Below are 20,589 nucleotides of genomic sequence, written 5' to 3' on the forward strand. Positions count from 1 at the left end.
ATCCACTGAACTAGACCCAAATATTTGGAATTATTGCTGCTGGCTAGTGGTGAAAACATGTTGATTACATTGTGATTCAGGTTAGCGGCTCAAAGCAGGGATGTTTTTTTGCTGTAAAGACCCTCCAGCTCTTGTTTGTAATTGTAAACATTGACATGTAGAGTTGCACCAGCTGTTTGTAAGTTCAAACTTAGCCTAGTTATAATACAAATGTTTAGCAAGTATAGATTTACATATCATTAAATTAAAATGGTTCACACCACACAAACTAGTTCTTATGAAAAGTTCTTATCAAATGTTTATGCATACTAACTGCCAAGTATAACTGTTGTGTAGCTTACTGAACCACCTAACTAAACTAGCTTGTTAAGACCTGTTTAGAGTAATAAGTATTGGACTTAATATGGAATATGGTTGACATATCTCTTAATCAAAACATTTTTTTAAAATTGGGAAGATCTAATATGTTGCTTGACTCCTAAAACTGTTATTTAAAGAAGTTACGCTACAGTTTGTGATGCTGCAGTGACTTACTGTTTACATTGTTGATTGCATTTGATTGGATGGCGCTACAGATGTTTCTTAGCAACATATCTGCACATTACTAAGGTGTTTTAATTTATTTAAATAATTCATTATAGCCATGCTAGTGGCATGGATGGCACTGTCACTGTTGGGCCACCATTTTGGTCCAGCCTGAAATATCTCAACAACTATTGACATTTTGTACAGACGTTTATGGTGTCCAGACAACATATCCTAATAATTTTGACTCCCTGGGTTTTCCTCTAGCACCACCATTAGGTTAAGATTTGTGATTTTTGGAATAACTTTGGTTAGTGATCCTCTGACTTGTAGCATCATCATCAGGTCAAAATTTGTTCATTACCTTGGTTTATGACCAAATACCTGTCAGAAGAGACAGTCTGTTCACAGAGCTACTGTAGGTTCACAGTTTAGTTTAAGGAATTTAATATGACAAATTAACTTTTGAGCTAAATGACAAAGGACATTCAACTCATACAAGCAGTCTCAAAATATATAGTAGGTCTGCTTGACTTTTTCAAAGCATTATCTGATGTAGCCTACGCCTTTTGCCTTAGACGGCATGTAGGACTATAGGGTTTAGCTGTCACACAGAGTATTGTCAGGCCTGTATCGAAACAATCAAAGAGTGACAGAAATATATCCATCAGTCCAGTTAATGAAAAGCAAATAAACAAAGCCAGAGGAGAAATGACTCAATGCGAGTTGTGATTCATCAAAGGCTGCTATTCTACGATGGCAGATTGGGATTTTAATAGAATGACTGAAAAGAGACACATTATTTCACCTTCCCCATTGTATCAAATCAGGCTTCCCCCCACCACCACCACCCCTCCCCCAAATACTCTTCCCTCACACAACAAAAACATTAATTCACTGCCCACTGTTTGCTTTTCTCTCTCCCCTTATTTTCTATGTTGAATCCTGTTATATTCTCCTTCCTGTATTATTTTGCTTACTTTATGTGTGTGCTACATTTTTGTATTGTTGTTTATGTCTAGTTGTGACATTTAACTCTCCCTCCAATACATTCAGGACGCCCATGAGAAGAATGACACGGTCATCCAGTTTCGGTCTCCAACGGTAAACAACTCCCTGAACCAGCACTTGAAAACGTACATCCAGCTGGACAACTGGGTGAAGGAACTGAAGCCCTTCGACTACCACCCTGACCCCGTCTTCAACAAGGTCACCAAGAAGGTTATCACAGAGGCCAGCATCATCATCGTCACTGTGAGTACACGCTGCTCTGTTCCCTTTACTGCTGCAGTTGTAGTATGACATTGTTTATGAGAAGTCAGCCTCTTTGTGTGAAGGAATTAAGACAAATGGTATTATCTGACTTGAGGATAGAAATGGAAAAAGATGCTGAATTGCAGTTGCTGTACCACATTGTCACTCTTTAGCGGCTTATATTATGGTTGGGTTTCATTGCATATCAAAATGATGCAAATAGCAGCACATTTAAAGCTTAGTGCTGTGATTGTTTTGGAAGTCAGATGAACTAAGGCAAATGTTTATTAGTAGTTTCAATTAGCAAACATTTATTTATTTCATCCCTTATAAACACATACAAAATATACATTGTACGGTATGCTGTAATATTCTTAATGTAAATATCCATTGCTCTGAAGCAGTGGTTCCCAACCTATAAAGCAGACAGTGGTTCCCAGCCGGTTGTAAGGTAAATCTGAGGGGTCACGAGATGATCACTTTTTACCCTTTTGTCTGCAATTTAGCATTCTTTGTAAATTACTGGATAATTTTACGTCTTCCAGACTCGAAAAACTCTTCAAATACAAATATCCGAGAATGAAGAATCTGATTTTAGGTTGAACACATACAACCAAGTAAAAATAGCTTAGGTTTAAGTGGCCGTAAGCCAAAATGATCAAAAACCTTAAGTATACATTTAGATATAAATTTAAATACACATTACTCTATTACCGGTGTTGTGCAGAATTAAATATTGTCTTACTGACAACTAAATGAGTTTATAAACAAGGTTCAGCATGTCATATTTCCAACCTACATTTTTAAATATGTCCAAAAACATACGAGTCGGAAAAAATAGAAAATAGAAGAGAACAATCAATTAAAGTTTTGAATCATTTTACGTTGAAGGCAAAGGGAAAAAAAGCTTTTCTCTATATTCAGTAAATGATTGGAGTTTAAAGGAAAAGTTAGTTTATATTTCTTTTTACACAATTTTTACCTATTTTAATTATTTAACTATCTGTATTATTTACTGATGTGTTTTTAAAGTTAGATTTTTGATTAGTCTAGTGGTGCAACTAACCAAAAATCACAATTTCCTAAAGTCCAAGGTGTAGTCTTCAAATTACTTGTTTTGTCTATTATGTTTACTATCACAGAAGACAAAGGAAAGCAGCAAATCATTACAACTGAGAAGCCTGAACTAGGGAATGTTGGGCATTTTTGCTTGAAAAATGACTTAAACGATTAATAGTTATGTAACAGAATAAATTCTGTGTCAACCGATTAATCAATTAATGTCGAATCGATTCAGCCGTGAATTTGTCTTATAGCTTATTACTTCTTTATGTCAATTTTGAGGTTCTTTGTATTCCCTTTTTAAAATTTCTTTGGGCAAACACACTTTAGGTAAATTAGTCAGGAAAGGCATCTGCAAAAAAAAAAACCCATCTGAGGCCTTTTCAATTACTTAGACACTGGTTTACTTAAGCTAATTTCACCTTCCTTATATTCCAGACTGAATTAGAATAATTGAAAGCATGTGTGTAGATACAGAAGTGTGCTGTAGAATCTCAAGTGTATATTGCAATGCCAGGACTGTAGGATTGACTGGAGCTGTGCCTGCAGTGTGTTAAGTAAGAAATGACTTAGAAGTGTGCTTACAATTAATACAATTTTAATCTTTCTAATTACTTTTGGCACTCATAGTGGAACAGTGAAGAGATGTTATAAATTTTCCACCCATTACTAATGAAAATGCTTACAATAATATTTTTAATACTCATCATATGATGTGTCTGCTTGATAGTGTATAAATGCAGTAATTAATTTCTCTTCCATTTAGTTCAGTCGCAACACTTTGAGCATTACAATCGATCTTCCCCTGCAGGGTCGGGGATTCTCCAAAGCTATGACTGCCAAAGAGGCTCAAGCGTTTGTGGGCGACGTTCCCTGTTTGGTCAACACGCTTCAGGACGACAAGCTGTTTCTGGACCCACCTTCTGCCACGCCCCGCGCTCGCTCCAGACGGCACCGCAGGGACACCCGGCCCGAGCTGCTGGACTTAACGGTCAGATCAGACAAAGACAGGCAGACTGGAGGAAGTATTCAGATCCTTTACCACATTGTAAAAATACTCCATTACAAGTAGAAGTACTGTACTGAAAATGCTACTTAAGTAAAATGGCCCCTGTGAGAGTTATATTACTATATATTATATCATTAGATTATTTTTACTCATGCATTAATGTGTAAGCAGCATTTTACTGCTGTAATTGGTTGAGGTGGAGCTTATATAGGACTGCAACTAATGATTATTTTCATTATGGATTATTCAAATTATTTTCTCTATTCATTGATTGATTGCTTGGTTTGTAAAAATTCAGGAAATAGCCCATAACAATTACCCAGAGCCCAAAGTAACACCTTCACAATGCTTGTTTTGTCCAATCAATAGTCCAAACCTCAAAATGATTTAAATTATTATTTTTTTAATTATTATGATGAAAAGCAGCAAATCCTCACATTTGAAAAGCTGGAACCATGAAATGTTTGGCATTTTTACATGAAAAATGACTTGAACGATTACAAAAGTAGTTGCCAATTCATTTACTGTCAGTCGACTAATCGTTTCAGCTGTGTGGAGTTAAACGTATTTGAAATGTAGTTACATAGTGTATAAAGCTGCATGAAAAGAAAATAGTCAAGTACCTCAAATTTGTTCTTAAGTGCAGTACTTGAGTAAATGTACTTAGTTACATTCCACCACTGCAGACACAGACTTGCAGATGAGAGCATACACGCATCATGAATCTTTACGGTATTTCTCTAGGCGTGTCCTCTGTACATCTTGAGACCCCATTTTTTTCACAGTTTGAACAATTTTGATGTAGCCACAGGCACTTATAATTACATTTAATTATAGCCGAGCCACAATTGTGATTAATATGGTAACCTCTCCTCTGGGTAATTCCTCTAAGTGAGCTATTGTTTAATTTCTGTGGCTGTGTGCTGCACAAAGAAGTGACACCAACAGACTATCATAGCACAGAATACCTACATAGAAAAAGATTATAAAATGTCAAACTCGATGCATTTATGCATTTGTTCAGTTAATATGGGCCCACCAACTTGCACATAGCCCCAGCATTTTAAAAATACTGAAAGGTCCTGCAGGTGCTTTAGAAGAACTGCAGGCAATTATGTAGATTCTCCTCCGTCCCCGTTTCCTCTCCAACACTGTCGAATCTTTACCATTGACACCTACCTGAATAAATCTCTGGCTAAAATGGTCAGAGCTTGTGCAGATAATAAGATTCTCTCTCTGTGTTTATCCACAGATCAAGTTTGGGAAAGGGGAATGGGTGGTCGGCTCGGTGCAATACGAGAAGAAGAACGATTTGTCACTCTACATCATCATCCCTGCTGTCATTGTGCCCATGCTGCTCATCATCGCTATTTCTGTCTACTGTTACAGGTAAGTTAAGCTATTTTAGGTTAACGTCACATACACTATAATACAAAAAGTAACTAACTACTTCTAATTGCATTTTTAGAGTAGAGAAGCTGTGGAAACGTTTATAATTATCTGAACTTCTTGACCGTACCGTAATATTCTATAATCGCTATTGCTGCAGTTTAGACATGTTTAACTGTTATTCTTCTACACGGTTTTCCTGCATACTATCCAGCTAACACTTAACTTACAAATCTGCAATATTTTATGCCAGTTGTTCCCAACCCAAACCTTTTTGGCTTGTGACCCCTAAACCTTTGTGTTTTGTTGATATTTGCTTATTTTTTGGGGTCCCACAGATCCCACTGCTGTTCACGTACAAATAACAATAATTGCAAAATCAATTAATGTTTTCCTTGAAATACTTTTTTCTTTTCTTCTGACCTTACTAAAACCCAATATGTAGTATTGGTATTAAAATGGTAACCCTTCCCTGCCAGAAACTGGGCTGGCACATTTAAAGAAAGGGGGCTTTACTTTTGTTTGGAGTCAGTTAGATGTCAGAGAGGTGTTTGACCTCTAATGAACAAACTGTTGTAAAACTCAACAGAAATCCAAACATGACTTATAAGAGCATATAAAATTCATTGTATTTAACCATGTTTTACTGTATTACTCAGTTCATTATCGATTTCCAAGGGGCGTTATCAACAGGCACAGACCAAAATGCCTCTGGATGCAATTGGATGGACCTACAACCAAATGTGCGATGTAGCGTAGTTGGTAAATTAAACTTACCAAATCCCGTTGGAAGTACTAGTTAAAGGGACAGTTTACCCCAAAATCAAAAATACATATTTTACCTCTTACCTGTAGTGCTATTTATCAATCCAGATCGTTTTGGTGTGAGTTGCAGAGTTTTGGAGATATCGGCAGGAGAGATGCCTGCATTTTTTTAATATAATGGGACTATATGGAACTCAGCTTGTGGTGCTCAAAGCTCCAAAAAACTACATTATTATACATCCATTACTCTTGACTTTGGCGACCTGTTTAAAATGTTGAAATATTTTTTGCTAATTTAAATCAAGAGCACAAAAGATCACTTCACAATTCTGATCCACAGAAGCAGCACAACTAGAACTAGCCAACTAAAACATAATGAGTCTGGTGGGTTGCCTGTGGATCATGTAGACTGTAACCTACTGATGACCCTTTATTATATAATATTACTTCAGATCAGTAAGGTTTTCAGTTCACCGAAGGAGCCTTATTGATTTGAATTGCTGGAGGGCTGGCTTAATAGCCTAATAGCTTAATAGCCTGCTGCACTTGATTAATAAACATTGCTGCTGGGTTAGAGTTGTGTGCTAGTGTTGAGCTTTATGATGGGGGAAAAATATTTTTAGTATTCTAAGATTTAAAAAAACAAACATTTTATTCCAGCCCACTAACAAATACTTTTCATTTAAAGCCAGTCTAGTAATAATAATCTGTTATATCCCAATATTGGGACTTAAGAAGTATCTCTAATTGTATGGTGATTTTACAGTGAAATGTAGTAGTAAGTAGTAGTCCATGATTTTATTTTATACTTATATTTCACCTTTAATAACATACTTTCTGTTCATACACAGCATTGCGTTTGTATTTTACTCAAATTGTATTGGTATAATGTTATTGTAGGGATTGTTTAAAAACTATTATAGCTCATCCTCCTCATTTTCACTATGTTTAATTTCACAAGTTCAGTCTATGCATCCTAGAGATTATCCAAAAAAAGGTAATTATTTGGCCAGTTGACATGTCTGTCACAGGTGCTCATGCGTTAGAACTTGCTCATTTTTCTTCCGAATATTCATAAAACACCTACTTTAGGATCAACAAATCAACAGTGGCGGAAGTCTTTGAACAACAATTAGACCGCTGAAATAATTTTTTAATAAGTTAAAATCCTTTCCTTTCACAAACTTTATTTTCATGACACATGTGTTGTGTTTTGTGGAACCTGTTCAGGAGAAAAAGTCAACAGGCAGAGAGGGAGTACGAGAAGGTGAAACACCAGCTTGAGAATCTAGAGGAGAGCGTACGGGACCGCTGCAAGAAAGAATTCACAGGTACAGTACAGCTGTGCAAAAGCACTGCAGTATCGCTAATGCCCCACAAAGGATCCATGTTTATAAGAAGTAATAAAGTGCTTCATAGCTCTGATTACATTTCATTGATGTATTGTGCTGCAGTGAATGAAATAAATTCTCCCGTTTAACATCATGTTATCATCATTATGAGAAGCAGTTTTGCAGTAACGGGTAATAGAAAACAATCTTTCACAGCTGAAATAATTTTCCCGGCAACACTCTCCCTTCTCTGCCTCTCGCAACATAATGATTGAGACAGACGAGCAGCACACAAATGACAAACGCTGCTTATTAAAAAGGAACAAGGTACTATTTTCTTGTTTCCATCTCGCAGACTTGATGATTGAGATGGAGGACCACACCAACGAACTCAGCGAGGGACGAATCCCCTTCCTGGACTACAAAACCTATACAGACCGCGTCTTCTTCCTGCCCTCTAAGGACGGTGCCAATGATGTGATGATCACAGGAAAGCTGGACATCCCAGAGGCTCGACGGGCCACAGTGACTCAGGCGCTCAACCAATTCTCCAACCTCCTGAACTCCAAGACCTTCCTCATTAATGTAATTACACTGCACATGGATGTATCACTGAATGGTCATAGACAGATCATGTCTGTATACACAGAGTTTAAAGGTGTGCAACATTAGAGCTTCACAAAACGACTGATGTGTGATACTTGTAAAACTTTTCTAAAGATTTTCACAATTTTCGTTTTAGCCGTGCTAGGACTAGGGCTCTAGGGATGTCGGAGTTGGTCGGTCCACCACCTTAGTCCAGACTGAAATATCTCAGCAACTGTTGAATGGATTGCCATCAAATTGCTAATTAGACAATCAGACACTGGTTCTCAGATGATGTATCCTAATGACTTAGGTGATCCCCTAACTTTTCCTCTAGCGCCATTTTTAGGTCAAATTGTTTGTTCAGTACTTTGGTTTATGACCAAATACCTGCAAAACTATTGACATCCCCATCACTATGGAGTTATTTTAGTGCCAGCACAAATTGAATCTTAATTTAATAAGATTTTTTAAGAATGTTTTAATCTGAAATGTTCAAACTGAATATTGTATGCTAAATTTGAAATTGTATTTCACAGATTGAAACTGAATCTAATGGTTTGAAATTGAATTTAACTCGTATTGCTTTCAACTTGTGAGTATTATTTCAATTTCAGTGGAGTTCCAAATTCAGTTCAGAATTTAATTTTCAAATTCAGTTTCCTAGAATTCAGTGTCAACGCAGAGGCACTCATCCAGGGGGACGACCAGTGTTATATCAGGCTGTGGCTACACAGGCAATCCTCCTAAAAAGTAGCAAGATAAATTCATTGTTGGTTTTGGTTTCTTCAGAGGATTTGCTAATAATAATAAAAAGGGAAAATCGAGCCAGCCTTATCAGGTAAACTTTTATTAAACAAAATCACAAGTGTGGATTTACCTTTCACAACACCAATGGTGCACGCTCTACATCTCTGTTGGCTTTCAAAATCTGCCCTAACCACAGTCAATATACAGTGAGGTCCTTTATATCTATTCTAAATTCGGGCTCTCTTCCCTTGATTTAAGGACTTTGTAATGCTTTAGTTAGTGGAGTACAGTATTTAAAAGTGAGAAGCAGAAGACATAGAGGGAGATGTGTGAAGACTCCTAATAATCCAATATTGCTGGCACAGAAACAACCTCTGAGGTGTTAACTGTGTATGTGTGGGTGATTCCTCTTCCACTAATTGGTATCTTTTCTTAGCCGCAATATTTTACAAGGCAGAACAGAATTTATCTTGATAATTATTGTTTTCACAAGCACTAGTCTTTTGATTATTTAAAAGCACATTATGTCGGATTTGCTTGTGTGTGTATGTCTGTGTTTGTGTGTGCGGGCTTAATCAGGATGATTCATTTAACTTGTCATTTGCCTGTTTCTTTGTTTGTGTGGTGGTGTGTTTGTAGTTTATTCGTACACTGGAGCGCAGTCATGACTTCAACGCCAGGGCCAAGGTGTACTTTGCCTCCCTGCTGACAGTGGCTCTGCATGGGAAACTGGAATACTACACCGACATTATGAGAACACTGCTGCTGGAGCTAATGGAGGAATACGTCCACAGCAAGAACCCTAAACTCATGCTGCGCAGGTGAGTGAGGAGCAACTCAGTGCTGCTGCTCAGTAGATACTGGTGCAGTCAGAAACAATACCAAAATGCCACTGCCAAGTTCTGTACTGTACGAAGATGGCAACTGCATAACTTGAGTGCTTTTTAGGCACACTAGCAGAGTAGTTCTCGGGATGGCAATGTAGGTCTGTTGGTTGGTCAGCCACTTTGGTCAAAACTGAAATATCCCAACAACTATTGGATAGATTGCCATGAAATTTTGTACAGACATTTATGACGGTGTAGTCCCTCATTTGTCCAGGAGTGTTCTATCGTAGAAAAGGTTCTACGATACTACAGACATTTATATTTACTTGGTTTGTGACCAAATACCTGCAAAAGTAATGACATTCCCATCAGCCTCAGCCTTACTTTGTGTTTAGTGCTAATTAGCAAATGTTAGCATGAGAACACACGAAACTAAGGTGATGATCAACACTATACTGCTAAATATTGGCATTGTCATCGTGAGCATGTTAGCATACTGACGTTAGCATCTAGTTCAAAGCACCACTGTCCCTAAGTACATCGTCATGGAGCCGCTTGCATGGCTGTAGACTTTTGCCATGAGATTGTTAGATGTCATTATTTCTCAGCTCTGTAATCAGAATCACTTCATATCTAAACCTTGGCAGCAGTATTATTAATCATTTTAGGAGGAGTGGGATTTACTTCAAGATGCAGTGGACTGTTTCATTCTGTTGCCATGTTTTCTGTTGAATTTTGCACTGACTTCTGTAGTCCACTCTCAAGAGCCAGGCTGTTGCTTGATCTATTCCAGTCCTCCTCCTTCTGTTTCTCCTTCTGTTTTTTTCCTCCTTGGAGTCCAAACACAAAGTGCTGGATGATTCTTCTTTTGCTGTTCCCCTTCCATGTTCTTCATCTTCTTATCCTATAACTGTTGACCAATGGGGCGTAGGCTAAAAATCACTTTTGGTCCATAATGTTCTTGATTGTCCTGAATACATAAGTCAAATTATATTGGCTGTCTGTGAGTTGCTTTAGGGCATAATTCTGCATCAGGGTGAGAAGATCAGAAACTTATATTGCCAAAGCAGTACAGAAACTTATTAACATTGACTGATTGACTGATTAGCAATAAATATACAATAATATGCAAATATCAACAATCATATCAAATACAATATAATAAAGGCATTAAATAACAATTACATTCAATTCAACTTACATTCATTCTAATGTTGGGTCCCTCCAACACCTAACCTGACCCAAATTCTAACAATTCCCCTTTTCACCAAATTGGAGAGATCAATTGTTATGTTACAAAAATTAGCTATGCATAATTTAAAATTATTTTAAAATACTGTTGTGATTGGCATGAAATTAACTCATTATTGTTTATTGTTAAATTAATTGGTATTTTTAGGAACTTGCCAAATAGTGCGAATGTTTTTCTCTGATATTGTCTAATATTAATTGCTCAGTGGTTTCTCCCTTGGCAACATCTCATAATTCCTGTGTAGTATTAGAGTCTGTAAACATTCAACTGACTAATTATGACTAATAAGTAAATAGCCTTGAGAAAATAATCTCCAATTTTAGTGGTCTTTGTTCTTTATCCTTTCCTTCACTGTAATGATCATGTCAAGGTCAAATCATCCACTGACGGCTGCCTCCCCTCCCTCAGCAGGACCCACTTGTCTGACAGTATAGTCGCTCATCACTGCTGGGAGGGGGTTATGTGATCTGAACTGTCTGCTGTGCCTAGGCACGCTGTGACTGGCTGTTATGCAAGTACACATCTTAATTGTCCCCCAATGGAGAGGCTCATTATGCTGATTAGGCTATTGTGCCAACACAGGCGCCCTTATACAAGATATGTAATTAGGCATGCTAGCAGCAAACAACGGGCACCACCAATGGATATCTGACATTAGGATGGGCGATCTGTCAAGTAACCACTGCCTTGAGTTTTGAATTAAAATATCTTGACACTGTGAAGCTGTGCAGAAATGTCCCTTGTTGACATTTTGTAGATGCGCTGTTTTAAGAAAGTAGTGTACAAAAGTAGGATACAATGAAAATGGTCTACAATAAATATTACCCGTCATTCAACTTTAACTTAATTTGTCTTGCAGCCAGTAAAACACAGTACGCAGACTGGAACATAAAACATAATAAATACATAAAACTTATTACAAAATATCAATGTCAGCATAACATCCATGATGGCCAAGCAGTGTTTATTTCTCAGGGTTTCTTAGCTTATGGATTCAGAATTTAAGCCGCATGATATGAAAATAATAATTAAATATGTCAAATTTCTTTCTTGGATTTTCTCATCAAATGTTATGTCTGCACTACTTATTAACATACAGCATTAATACACTAAAATTATATTAAAAACTGCTCATCTAATGTGTTTTTCCAGGTCAGAGACCGTAGTGGAAAGGATGCTGTGTAACTGGATGTCTATCTGCCTTTACCAGTTTTTGAAGGTAACATTTTGGATCTCTTACACTGTATTAAATATGATATGTTAGCATTTTTCTTAACTCTAGTTAAGAGTGAGTCTTAACATATATATTTTTTAAATTGGCAAATTAATTCAATAGTGATTTGTCTTTTGTTTGATGTATTAAATCCCTAATACAGAAAATGTGTATAATGATATGCTACTTCACTAAACTATGGGCTCAGTGCATGGATTTCTCCATTTCTTTCATTAGCGCTTGGTATTGGTAATATGCATTTATCTGTCTTCTAAACTGCTAATCACAACAACTAGCTTCTTGACAACATCTGAGACAACTTGTAAATGGCTTTGTGTGTGTGTGTGTACCAGGACTCTGCAGGCGAGCCCTTGTACAAACTGTTCCGAGCCATCAAGCACCAGATCGAGAAAGGGCCTGTGGACGCCAGAGTGAAGAAAGCCAAGTACACACTCAACGACACGGGCCTGTTAGGCGACGATGTCGAGTACTCCGTCCTGGTGAGATGGACACACACAAACAAAAAGACCCCACACAAACACTCACACATACAAACTCAGAAAGTCAGTGTCAGGAAAAACTGCACACACTGCTTTGAGATTGCATGGTGTTTTGTGCCTGGTGAGCAACACAAACATTCACTCACACACACACACACACACACACACACACACAGTGCAGTTGCTATGGTAACCACCAAAAACCCCACAGGCGACTGCCCGCTTTTGTGTGACATCCATTTTCAGTGTCAATGTTCTCGGCTCGAAAACAAAACAGGCAACACATTCCAATATAGCAGTGAAATGCATGGCTTAGGTGAAAGTACTACAAGTCGGTACAAGTATAGAGTACAAGCCACCTCCACAAACCCTCCTCGACCTTCCAACCTGCACCTGCTCTGTATCCTTTTTGCAGCTTTTCTGGAGTCAGGAAATGCCTGTGTGTCTCGCTTTGGGATCGTGTTTCAATAATGGAAGCTAATGTGAACACAGCTGTTTTTTGTTAAAGTCAGCACAAATAAAAACACCCATGAGTAACGGCGTTGTCGAGGACAATTATCAAATTAGCCTGAATTACACGTCTCCTGCCGTGATGGATCGCCTTCTGTGATTGAATTACAGAGGGAGAAAAAACGCGTTGAGCTAGATTTCACGGGCACACACAGTTTCCTTTTGGCTTTAATTCACTGCGTGCTCGTCCCATTCACCTCAAATGCAGACGGGCTTATGAGGTTGCTACTGTGATTGGCTTGCCTGCCTCCTGTTAGAATCTGTTGAGTGGTCAGTTAGTTATTTCTGACAGAGTGACTGAGTGTGGAAGGCGAGGTGGGTCAGAGTTTGCTCCCACTGAGCCTTGGTCATTAGCTGGCCAAGGTGACAGGAATCCTCTCAGGTGTCAAGGCAGTGTGTGTGTGTGTGTGTGTGTGTGTGTGTGTGTGTGCGCTTACAGAAGCCCGGTTGCCATGACGACAACATCCCGACAGAGGGACTTGGTGTGTGGGTGTGCGGTTGTGGGTGGGTGCTTAGGTGCTCTGGCCATGTTTGAATATTTCTGCATATTTGTCATTTGTGCACGTACGTGCATGTGTACCGCACACGCTATTACCACATGGGCTTAATGTGTGTTTTTTGTGTGTGTATGTGTTTTCCAGACCCTGCAAGTGCTGGTGCAGGGCGAGGGGCCAGATGTGACGCCTGTCAAGGTGCTGAACTGTGACACCATCTCGCAGGTGAAAGAGAAGATCATAGAGCAGGTGTACAGGAACCTGCCGTACTCCCAACGGCCCAAGGTTGACAGTGTCACACTAGGTGAGTAAATGAGGGCCACCTAAGAAGAGGATGAGTTGAAACAGAAAACGTCTAATAATGATGAATAATGTAAGGGTTACAGGGATGAATAATGTAAGGGTTACAGGGAGCGGCGAGGATGTCAAAATGGAAAAGTTATTTCAGTCTTGACTGAAATACATTTTTAATTAAATCGGAATGCATTTATCTTAATAAGCAATTGATTATTTAATTTTAACTTCATTTAATAGATTATTTTGAAGATGATCTCTCTCTCTTTCTGTCTCTGTGGAATAAAAAAAGAGGTTGAGAAGTTATTCAGTGTCAGCAACACGAAGAAAGCCTTCATCCCTAAACAAAGTTTTACTTGCTACTGTAGTCAGAAACCTTCGGGACTGACTTGAAAGGCTAAAGCTCTATAGACATTTTCCAACATCAAAGCCATTTTTTATTCCCACGCATGCTGTAGATCTCATTCCTTTATACATTTTAGATAAGCAGAGATCCGTCTTCTTTCATGGTGAATCAGAAAGAGAACCCCCTTATATTTGGTGGTACTTGTAAATGAATCATATGTCACAGCTGGTGTTGAGCTCAGGTCTGCAGTGGTGTCAGATTTTTCTAAATTGAAAAAGGTTGAGGTGCAAATCACAGTTTAGAATTTGATTTCAATTATTCATAAAATACTCATCTGTCACTTCTTCACCCAATATTGACTCAAGTGTGTCACTAAATCCCTGGAGAGAGAGAGCCGGGCAGACAGTAGGATGGGTAGCTGGATTTATTTAAGACCACATAATTACAGAGTAACGCCAGGGTAACAGTGGCCCATGATGAAATAAATGCAATCAATATTGAAAAAAATAAAGGGCAGGTGACAATCTCTACCTAGAGATATTTCAACTTTGATTGACTTTCTCTTTCTGCCTTTACCACAGAGTGGCGCCCAGGCTCAACAGGGCAGATTTTGTCAGATCTGGACTTGACTTCCCAGAAAGAGGGCAGGTGGAAACGTATCAACACTCTGGCACACTACAACGTGAGTACTGACAAAATTGATGAAACATATTAAAAAATAGGAAGACTGAAAATAGCATGGTATGTGAGGAGGCAGAGGGGAAGTAAATAGCTGTATGTGGGCGTGTAGATGTGAATGGGGTTGCCTATTTTCACGCCGTTTCAGTCAAAGGCTGAGCTGTACATCTTGTGTCACAGTGGTGTGTATGAAATCAATGTCTGCTGCACATTTGAAGATCAGCATCATATAATTTTTTGATTGATATTCTTGTAGGCTTATTACCACAAAACTTTTAAATGTTTAATTTCTGTACTATTTACCACTAGTCAAATCAATGTGCAGACATGTAAATGTATAAAAACATGTTTTTTTTCTGACTTGGAGATGACAACATACCAACATTCATTAAAAGAATCTGTCAGTCTACTGTGAACTTGCTCTGTGGCATAAATAAATTCCCTGGCTACCCTGGTGGTCATAGAAGGGGATTTCAGATTGTAAAAAGCTGTAGAGAACTCTTAGCTATAATCAGTAGTTTTATAATAACAACGTATCAAATGACAATGTGAAAACACTGACAATGTGAAAGGGGGTCGCTTGTAGTGATGAGCCCTACAGAGAATTATCACCTGAATCTGCAGCTTTATGGAGCTTTATAGCAAGTTTCAGGTCATTGTTTAGCAGTCGGCCCGCAACTTTACTGTTTTGCTTAACTCTCACCGCTCTCATAGTGTTGTTTTCTGCCGCAGCAAGCGGCTGTTTTCAGCAAAAAAGCTCTAAAAACTCACTGTACACTACCTGCTCAGCACCAAACAGCAGACGGACAAAGTTAGCGACCAGCTGTTGAACATATTACATTACATTTATTTAGCTGACACTTTAATTTAAAGCAAATTACATTAACTACATTTCAGCCATGTGGATACAATCCACAAATTGCAAGAATCAAGTACATCAACTTCATCAAATATGCTGAACTGCTTCAAGTGCTACATTTAGAAATAAAAAGAGATACAGAAAGGATTTTCTTTTTTTAAAGTTCAGTTATTGCTGGTTTATTAAGCATAATGGAATGCGTAAGCGCTGTATTTTGAGTGATTGTGGGCAAGACGTCGAATTTACAAAATTGTGTTTAAACGATGTTAAACCTGTTTGTGTCCATAAATCAAACATACAAGAAAGCACTGTATAGCCATTTTCCTTCACTGTTTGACTTCGTCTGCTTGGCAACATGGCTGCAATTTTTAATTTCTCGCCACCAGCCAGTTGTAATTGTCTGGTCTTGGTTTTCTTTTGTCAGCTCTCAATGGCGACAGACTGCCACTAAATTTTCTTGGCACTGTATTGATCCTCAGAAAATAAAGGTCACTCACAAATATCCCCTACTTGTCCTGCTTTCTGGCCACTTATATCTCCTCTTCCTTTCATCCTACCCGCCAATGTCTCGCAGTTGTTCTTAGAGGACAGCCTTGCTGCAATAGATTCATTGGCTGTGTCACAGCAGTGCTAATCACAGTTATTTGTGGGGTCAATATAGGGTTGATGCCAAAGAAAATGGCCTGTAAATACCCCAATAAGGATGTTGCTGTCCACTCAATTGCATTGATTATGAATTAGTTCTGAGGCACTAAAAGAGACTGCTGACCTCAATCACAGTACCTATTAAATTCAAGTATGTATTGTTGTGTGTGTTTTCTGTCTAACAAAAGACTGTGCATTTCAGGTGCGAGATAATGCCACATTAGTCTTGTCCAGAGTGTTTCACACTCAGCAGAACTATGACCAGAACCAGGAAAACCTTGGAGAGCGTACGTGTCTAAATACACACACACTGTACACATAAACACACACCTGTCGAACCCAAACGAGCATAGATGTGTACTTGAGAATATAATGCTTGCTGTTGTTTCTTTTCCCCAAGGCTTTTGTCAACATCCCAGCTCTCATTTAAGATGCTAATACATGTTGTTTTATGTATAGTACACTTTTAGATTATGCTGAAATAATATGCACTTTTATCTTCTGTTTTTTATGTGCAGAATAGTTTAGCATTTCTACTTGGATATTCTCTCTGCATTCAAATTCAGTTGACAAACACCCTCCCTTTTTTATTATCTGAATATGTTTTGTGAGAGTGTGCATGAATAAATAAGGAGGAGAATTATTAGAAGAAAGTTTATCGTGTTGTTTTTTCTCGTTAGGGAATGCTCTGTTGGAAGATGACAAAGTGTTTCACTTGGTGAGGCCGGCAGACGAACTGGATGAGATCAAATCTAAACGAGGAAGCATAAAGGACAAGTCGATGACCAAAGCCATTACAGAGATCTATCTAACACGACTCCTTTCTGTCAAGGTACAAAGGCAGAATCATTTACTCAATCAGACATTTGTTAAGTAGTTATGTAATTCTCTGACTCTGGCAAATAGCAATTTATGCTTTTCCGGGAATGGTTTTCAGTTAAAAAGCCAACTTTAATTGATGACTTCTAGGTTTGGATAGGGCAGAAAATGCTAAAATACTCTCACAAAAGCCTAAATATCTACATTCAAATTGCGTGCAAATAACTATCTGTCTGTCTGAGGGTTTTGATATTTCTGGCTCTGCTCTCCGTCTTTGCCCTGTCTCATATTATTTGTGGCCCCTTTCAGGGAACACTGCAGCAGTTTGTGGATGACTTCTTCCGCAGCGTGCTGTGCTCTGGGGCAGTGGTGCCACCGGCTGTCAAATATTTCTTTGACTTTCTGGATGAGCAGGCACTGAAACACACCAATGTGGATGAGGAGACCATCCATATCTGGAAGACTAATAGGTAAAAATACTGCAAGCCTGCAAACAGTGCACTGATAGTCACTGTCAAAGTTTAATTTGTATGTGAGATGATTAATGGGGTACAAAAGAAGAAAAAAATTGATTACACTTCCTTCACTTTTTGGACTATTCTCTAATCTTTGCTTTTATAAAACATATTCAATATTATAGATTCTTGGAATCTTTATTGGTAAAAGATTTGCAACATTAAACAGTGACAGTAACAAAAAACAACAACAAAAAACAGTTTTGGGAAATTCATTCACATTTTTTCCATTATCTATTTGCAGCCCTGTTCCGATGTCGCCATTATGAGTCTTGTGTAATATCCATTTTTCCAATTTTTCTTTCAGTTGTGCTCCATGTAGTCTCAAGATATGTATCAGTTTTTCCATTAAGAGGATTTCTTCAACAATCATTAGTCATTGGTCCTTAGTCGGGAGAGCTACCTTCCCCCAATTCCTCATAATAGCTTTTTTACTGGCTATTAACTGTATTTTAACCAAATATCTGTAGCTTTCCATTACACATGGAGACCTTATATCCTTGTACATGTTGTAACACTTTACATACCATTTCTGAAAAACACAATTATTTTATACATTTCCAAAAAAATATGTCGTCTATGTAACTGCATACTTCATACCTTCGGTGTGATAAAGAAACAAATCCGATTTTTCTAGGAGAATTCCTTTATGTCCATAAATTGGTGGATGTATGGTGTATCACCCACATGTTTTCCCAATCATTGTCTGGAATCTCAATATTAAGCTGTTTTTTCCATTTGTCTTGGATAAATTTACCTCTTTGGGTCTCTAACAGTTATTTAAATGACACAATCTGAGAAGTTTAGAGGGTATATCTTTCTTTAGTGGAACTGCTAACAACTCATAGACATCTGCTTTTTTGTAAAGGGTCTCAAGCCAAAAAGTTGGTTTAATCTTTGATAATGTATTGTATTTTATGAGCTGTTTTTTTAATGTAAAATCTTAATCTGAAACTAGTAACTATGTGTCAAATGTATGTAGAGGAGTAAAATGTACAATATTTCACTCTGAAATGTAGAAGTATAAAGTAACATAAAATGGAAATACAAAAATAACATCCCTTAAATTTGTAACTAAGTGCAGTACTTGTAAATGTACTTTGATACTTTCCACCAATGACTGTAACTGAGAAAATCTCCACTAGCACACACACAAAGACACACAAACACACAGCTGTCTGAGATTGACCAACACAACAAATCCCGCTGCCTGAGATACAGTAACTCTCCAAGAAATAAAACTTACTTATACAAGAAAGAGCTGAATACAAATGCACAATTTCAGCTCACTTAGTTTGCATTTGCAATCCCCCTGCTCCCATGTGACATTTAAGTGCATAAATTAGTGTCACGTCGGCTAAGGCTCAAGCATACAAGACGACGTGTTGCATGTAGATGCTAGTAATTGACGTAAGACTGGCAAGAGAGCACCCACACAAGGACAGGAGATGAGCGATTTAATTACTTACTACAATCCACACCATATTCTGTATCCACCCGTTCTGTTTATCAAATCAACTGAGGGCCATGTATTAAATATGAATGTGTCTATGAGGCACAACAACAAACAAACATGGTAATTATGTCCCAAGCTAATTTAATTCTGTGATTATAGCAACATTGCTATTTTTATGCTTCTATTGTGTTCTCACTACAGCCTTCCCTGGAGATATTGCCAAACCAGTATGAATTTTACACGGTGTGCGTTTCATGTCTCATATGGCGGGGCATTCACACCGATCTGGGAGGCGAGTTTTTTGGAGACTACTGTAATTTTCTTTTGAATTCACAAGTTGACACGAGGTTGGAAAGAAGCGTACTGAGTGTGTGTTTTCCTGTTCAGAAGGGAAATTAGCGAGAGTACTCGAGCGTAACATTATGTAGTCAGTGCTTTAGGCTGTTAGGGGTGCACGGGAACGGGAAAGGTCAATGTTTTGGTATTACTTTAGCATTTCTAATCGCTATTTGTTAGAGTGGACAAGCATCGTTGACTGTTCCTCAGCGTAGATACCTTTTTTTTTTATTAAGAAAACAGTCTTCCAAGGTTATTTTTTATCTTTTTTATTTCGTTTTCATTGAACAGGAAAAATTTCTCAGAGACGTCAGTATCATATGAAATAGTAATATTAAGTGACAGTCGAGAGTATTGTTCTGAAAAAACTGACACCTACAAGAAAGGCTTTTCTCCATCCCTGTTATTATCTTGTACTGCACTCAATTGCACCTCAGGCAAGTGCTCTCACATGAAATGCTGACTCAAATGAATTCATAGATATAATGTGGTTGATGAGATTTTCCCCTATACTGAAACAATAACAATGATAACAACTGCAATGATGGACCACTTTTTTGCCCTTTTTCCCTGTGCAGCCTTCCTCTGCGGTTCTGGGTAAACATCCTTAAGAATCCCCACTTCACCTTTGACGTCCACGTGTCTGAAGTGGTGGACGCTTCGCTCTCTGTCATCGCCCAGACCTTCATGGACGCCTGCACCAAGAGTGAGCACAAACTCAGCCGGGTGAGTGGAAACAGGAAGGGGGGGGGTTAAATGTCAATCAATCTAAAGTGCCATTGATTTCACTGTTGTGTCCACTTTTTGTCTCTAGGATTCTCCAAGTAACAAACTACTCTATGCAAAGGAGATCTCCACCTATAAGAAGATGGTGGACGAGTAAGTCCTACAATATTCTTTTGATCTGTTGTTCATATCAGTTTAAGATGCTTTTTGTAAAAGATTTGTCAATAATAATTACATAGCTCAGTGATTACCACCTCTTGTCTCCTCTGTGTGTGTGTGTGTGTGTGTGTGTGTAGTTACTACAAGGGCATCAGGCAGATGGTACCCGTCAGTGACCAGGACATGAACACTCATCTGGCAGAGGTGTCACGGGTGAGAAACACAGCTGTCATTTTCTGTGTCACTTAGATTACTTTGCTATTAAAGTTATAATCCTTAAGATTTCAGTC

General features: G+C 38.2%; 1 protein-coding gene across 3 annotated transcripts in view; it reads left to right on the forward strand.

Moving 5' to 3' along the window:
- Nucleotides 1-20,589, forward strand: part of plxnb2b (plexin b2b) — a 122,196-nt gene that overhangs the window by 96,385 nt on the left and 5,222 nt on the right. For all 3 annotated transcript variants that reach the window (XM_044193169.1, XM_044193170.1, XM_044193172.1), the window contains 16 exons: nucleotides 1,582-1,779; nucleotides 3,653-3,832; nucleotides 5,103-5,239; nucleotides 7,235-7,335; nucleotides 7,691-7,920; nucleotides 9,310-9,491; nucleotides 11,902-11,968; nucleotides 12,316-12,462; nucleotides 13,614-13,770; nucleotides 14,688-14,788; nucleotides 16,491-16,575; nucleotides 16,969-17,120; nucleotides 17,417-17,577; nucleotides 19,993-20,140; nucleotides 20,229-20,293; nucleotides 20,437-20,512. In XM_044193169.1, coding sequence (XP_044049104.1) covers nucleotides 1,582-1,779; nucleotides 3,653-3,832; nucleotides 5,103-5,239; nucleotides 7,235-7,335; nucleotides 7,691-7,920; nucleotides 9,310-9,491; nucleotides 11,902-11,968; nucleotides 12,316-12,462; nucleotides 13,614-13,770; nucleotides 14,688-14,788; nucleotides 16,491-16,575; nucleotides 16,969-17,120; nucleotides 17,417-17,577; nucleotides 19,993-20,140; nucleotides 20,229-20,293; nucleotides 20,437-20,512 — 2,187 coding nt within the window. The remainder of the gene's footprint in view (nucleotides 1-1,581; nucleotides 1,780-3,652; nucleotides 3,833-5,102; nucleotides 5,240-7,234; nucleotides 7,336-7,690; nucleotides 7,921-9,309; nucleotides 9,492-11,901; nucleotides 11,969-12,315; nucleotides 12,463-13,613; nucleotides 13,771-14,687; nucleotides 14,789-16,490; nucleotides 16,576-16,968; nucleotides 17,121-17,416; nucleotides 17,578-19,992; nucleotides 20,141-20,228; nucleotides 20,294-20,436; nucleotides 20,513-20,589) is intronic.

This window comes from Siniperca chuatsi, linkage group LG4 (genome assembly GCF_020085105.1).
Source record: "Siniperca chuatsi isolate FFG_IHB_CAS linkage group LG4, ASM2008510v1, whole genome shotgun sequence".
Taxonomy (NCBI): domain Eukaryota; kingdom Metazoa; phylum Chordata; class Actinopteri; order Centrarchiformes; family Sinipercidae; genus Siniperca; species Siniperca chuatsi.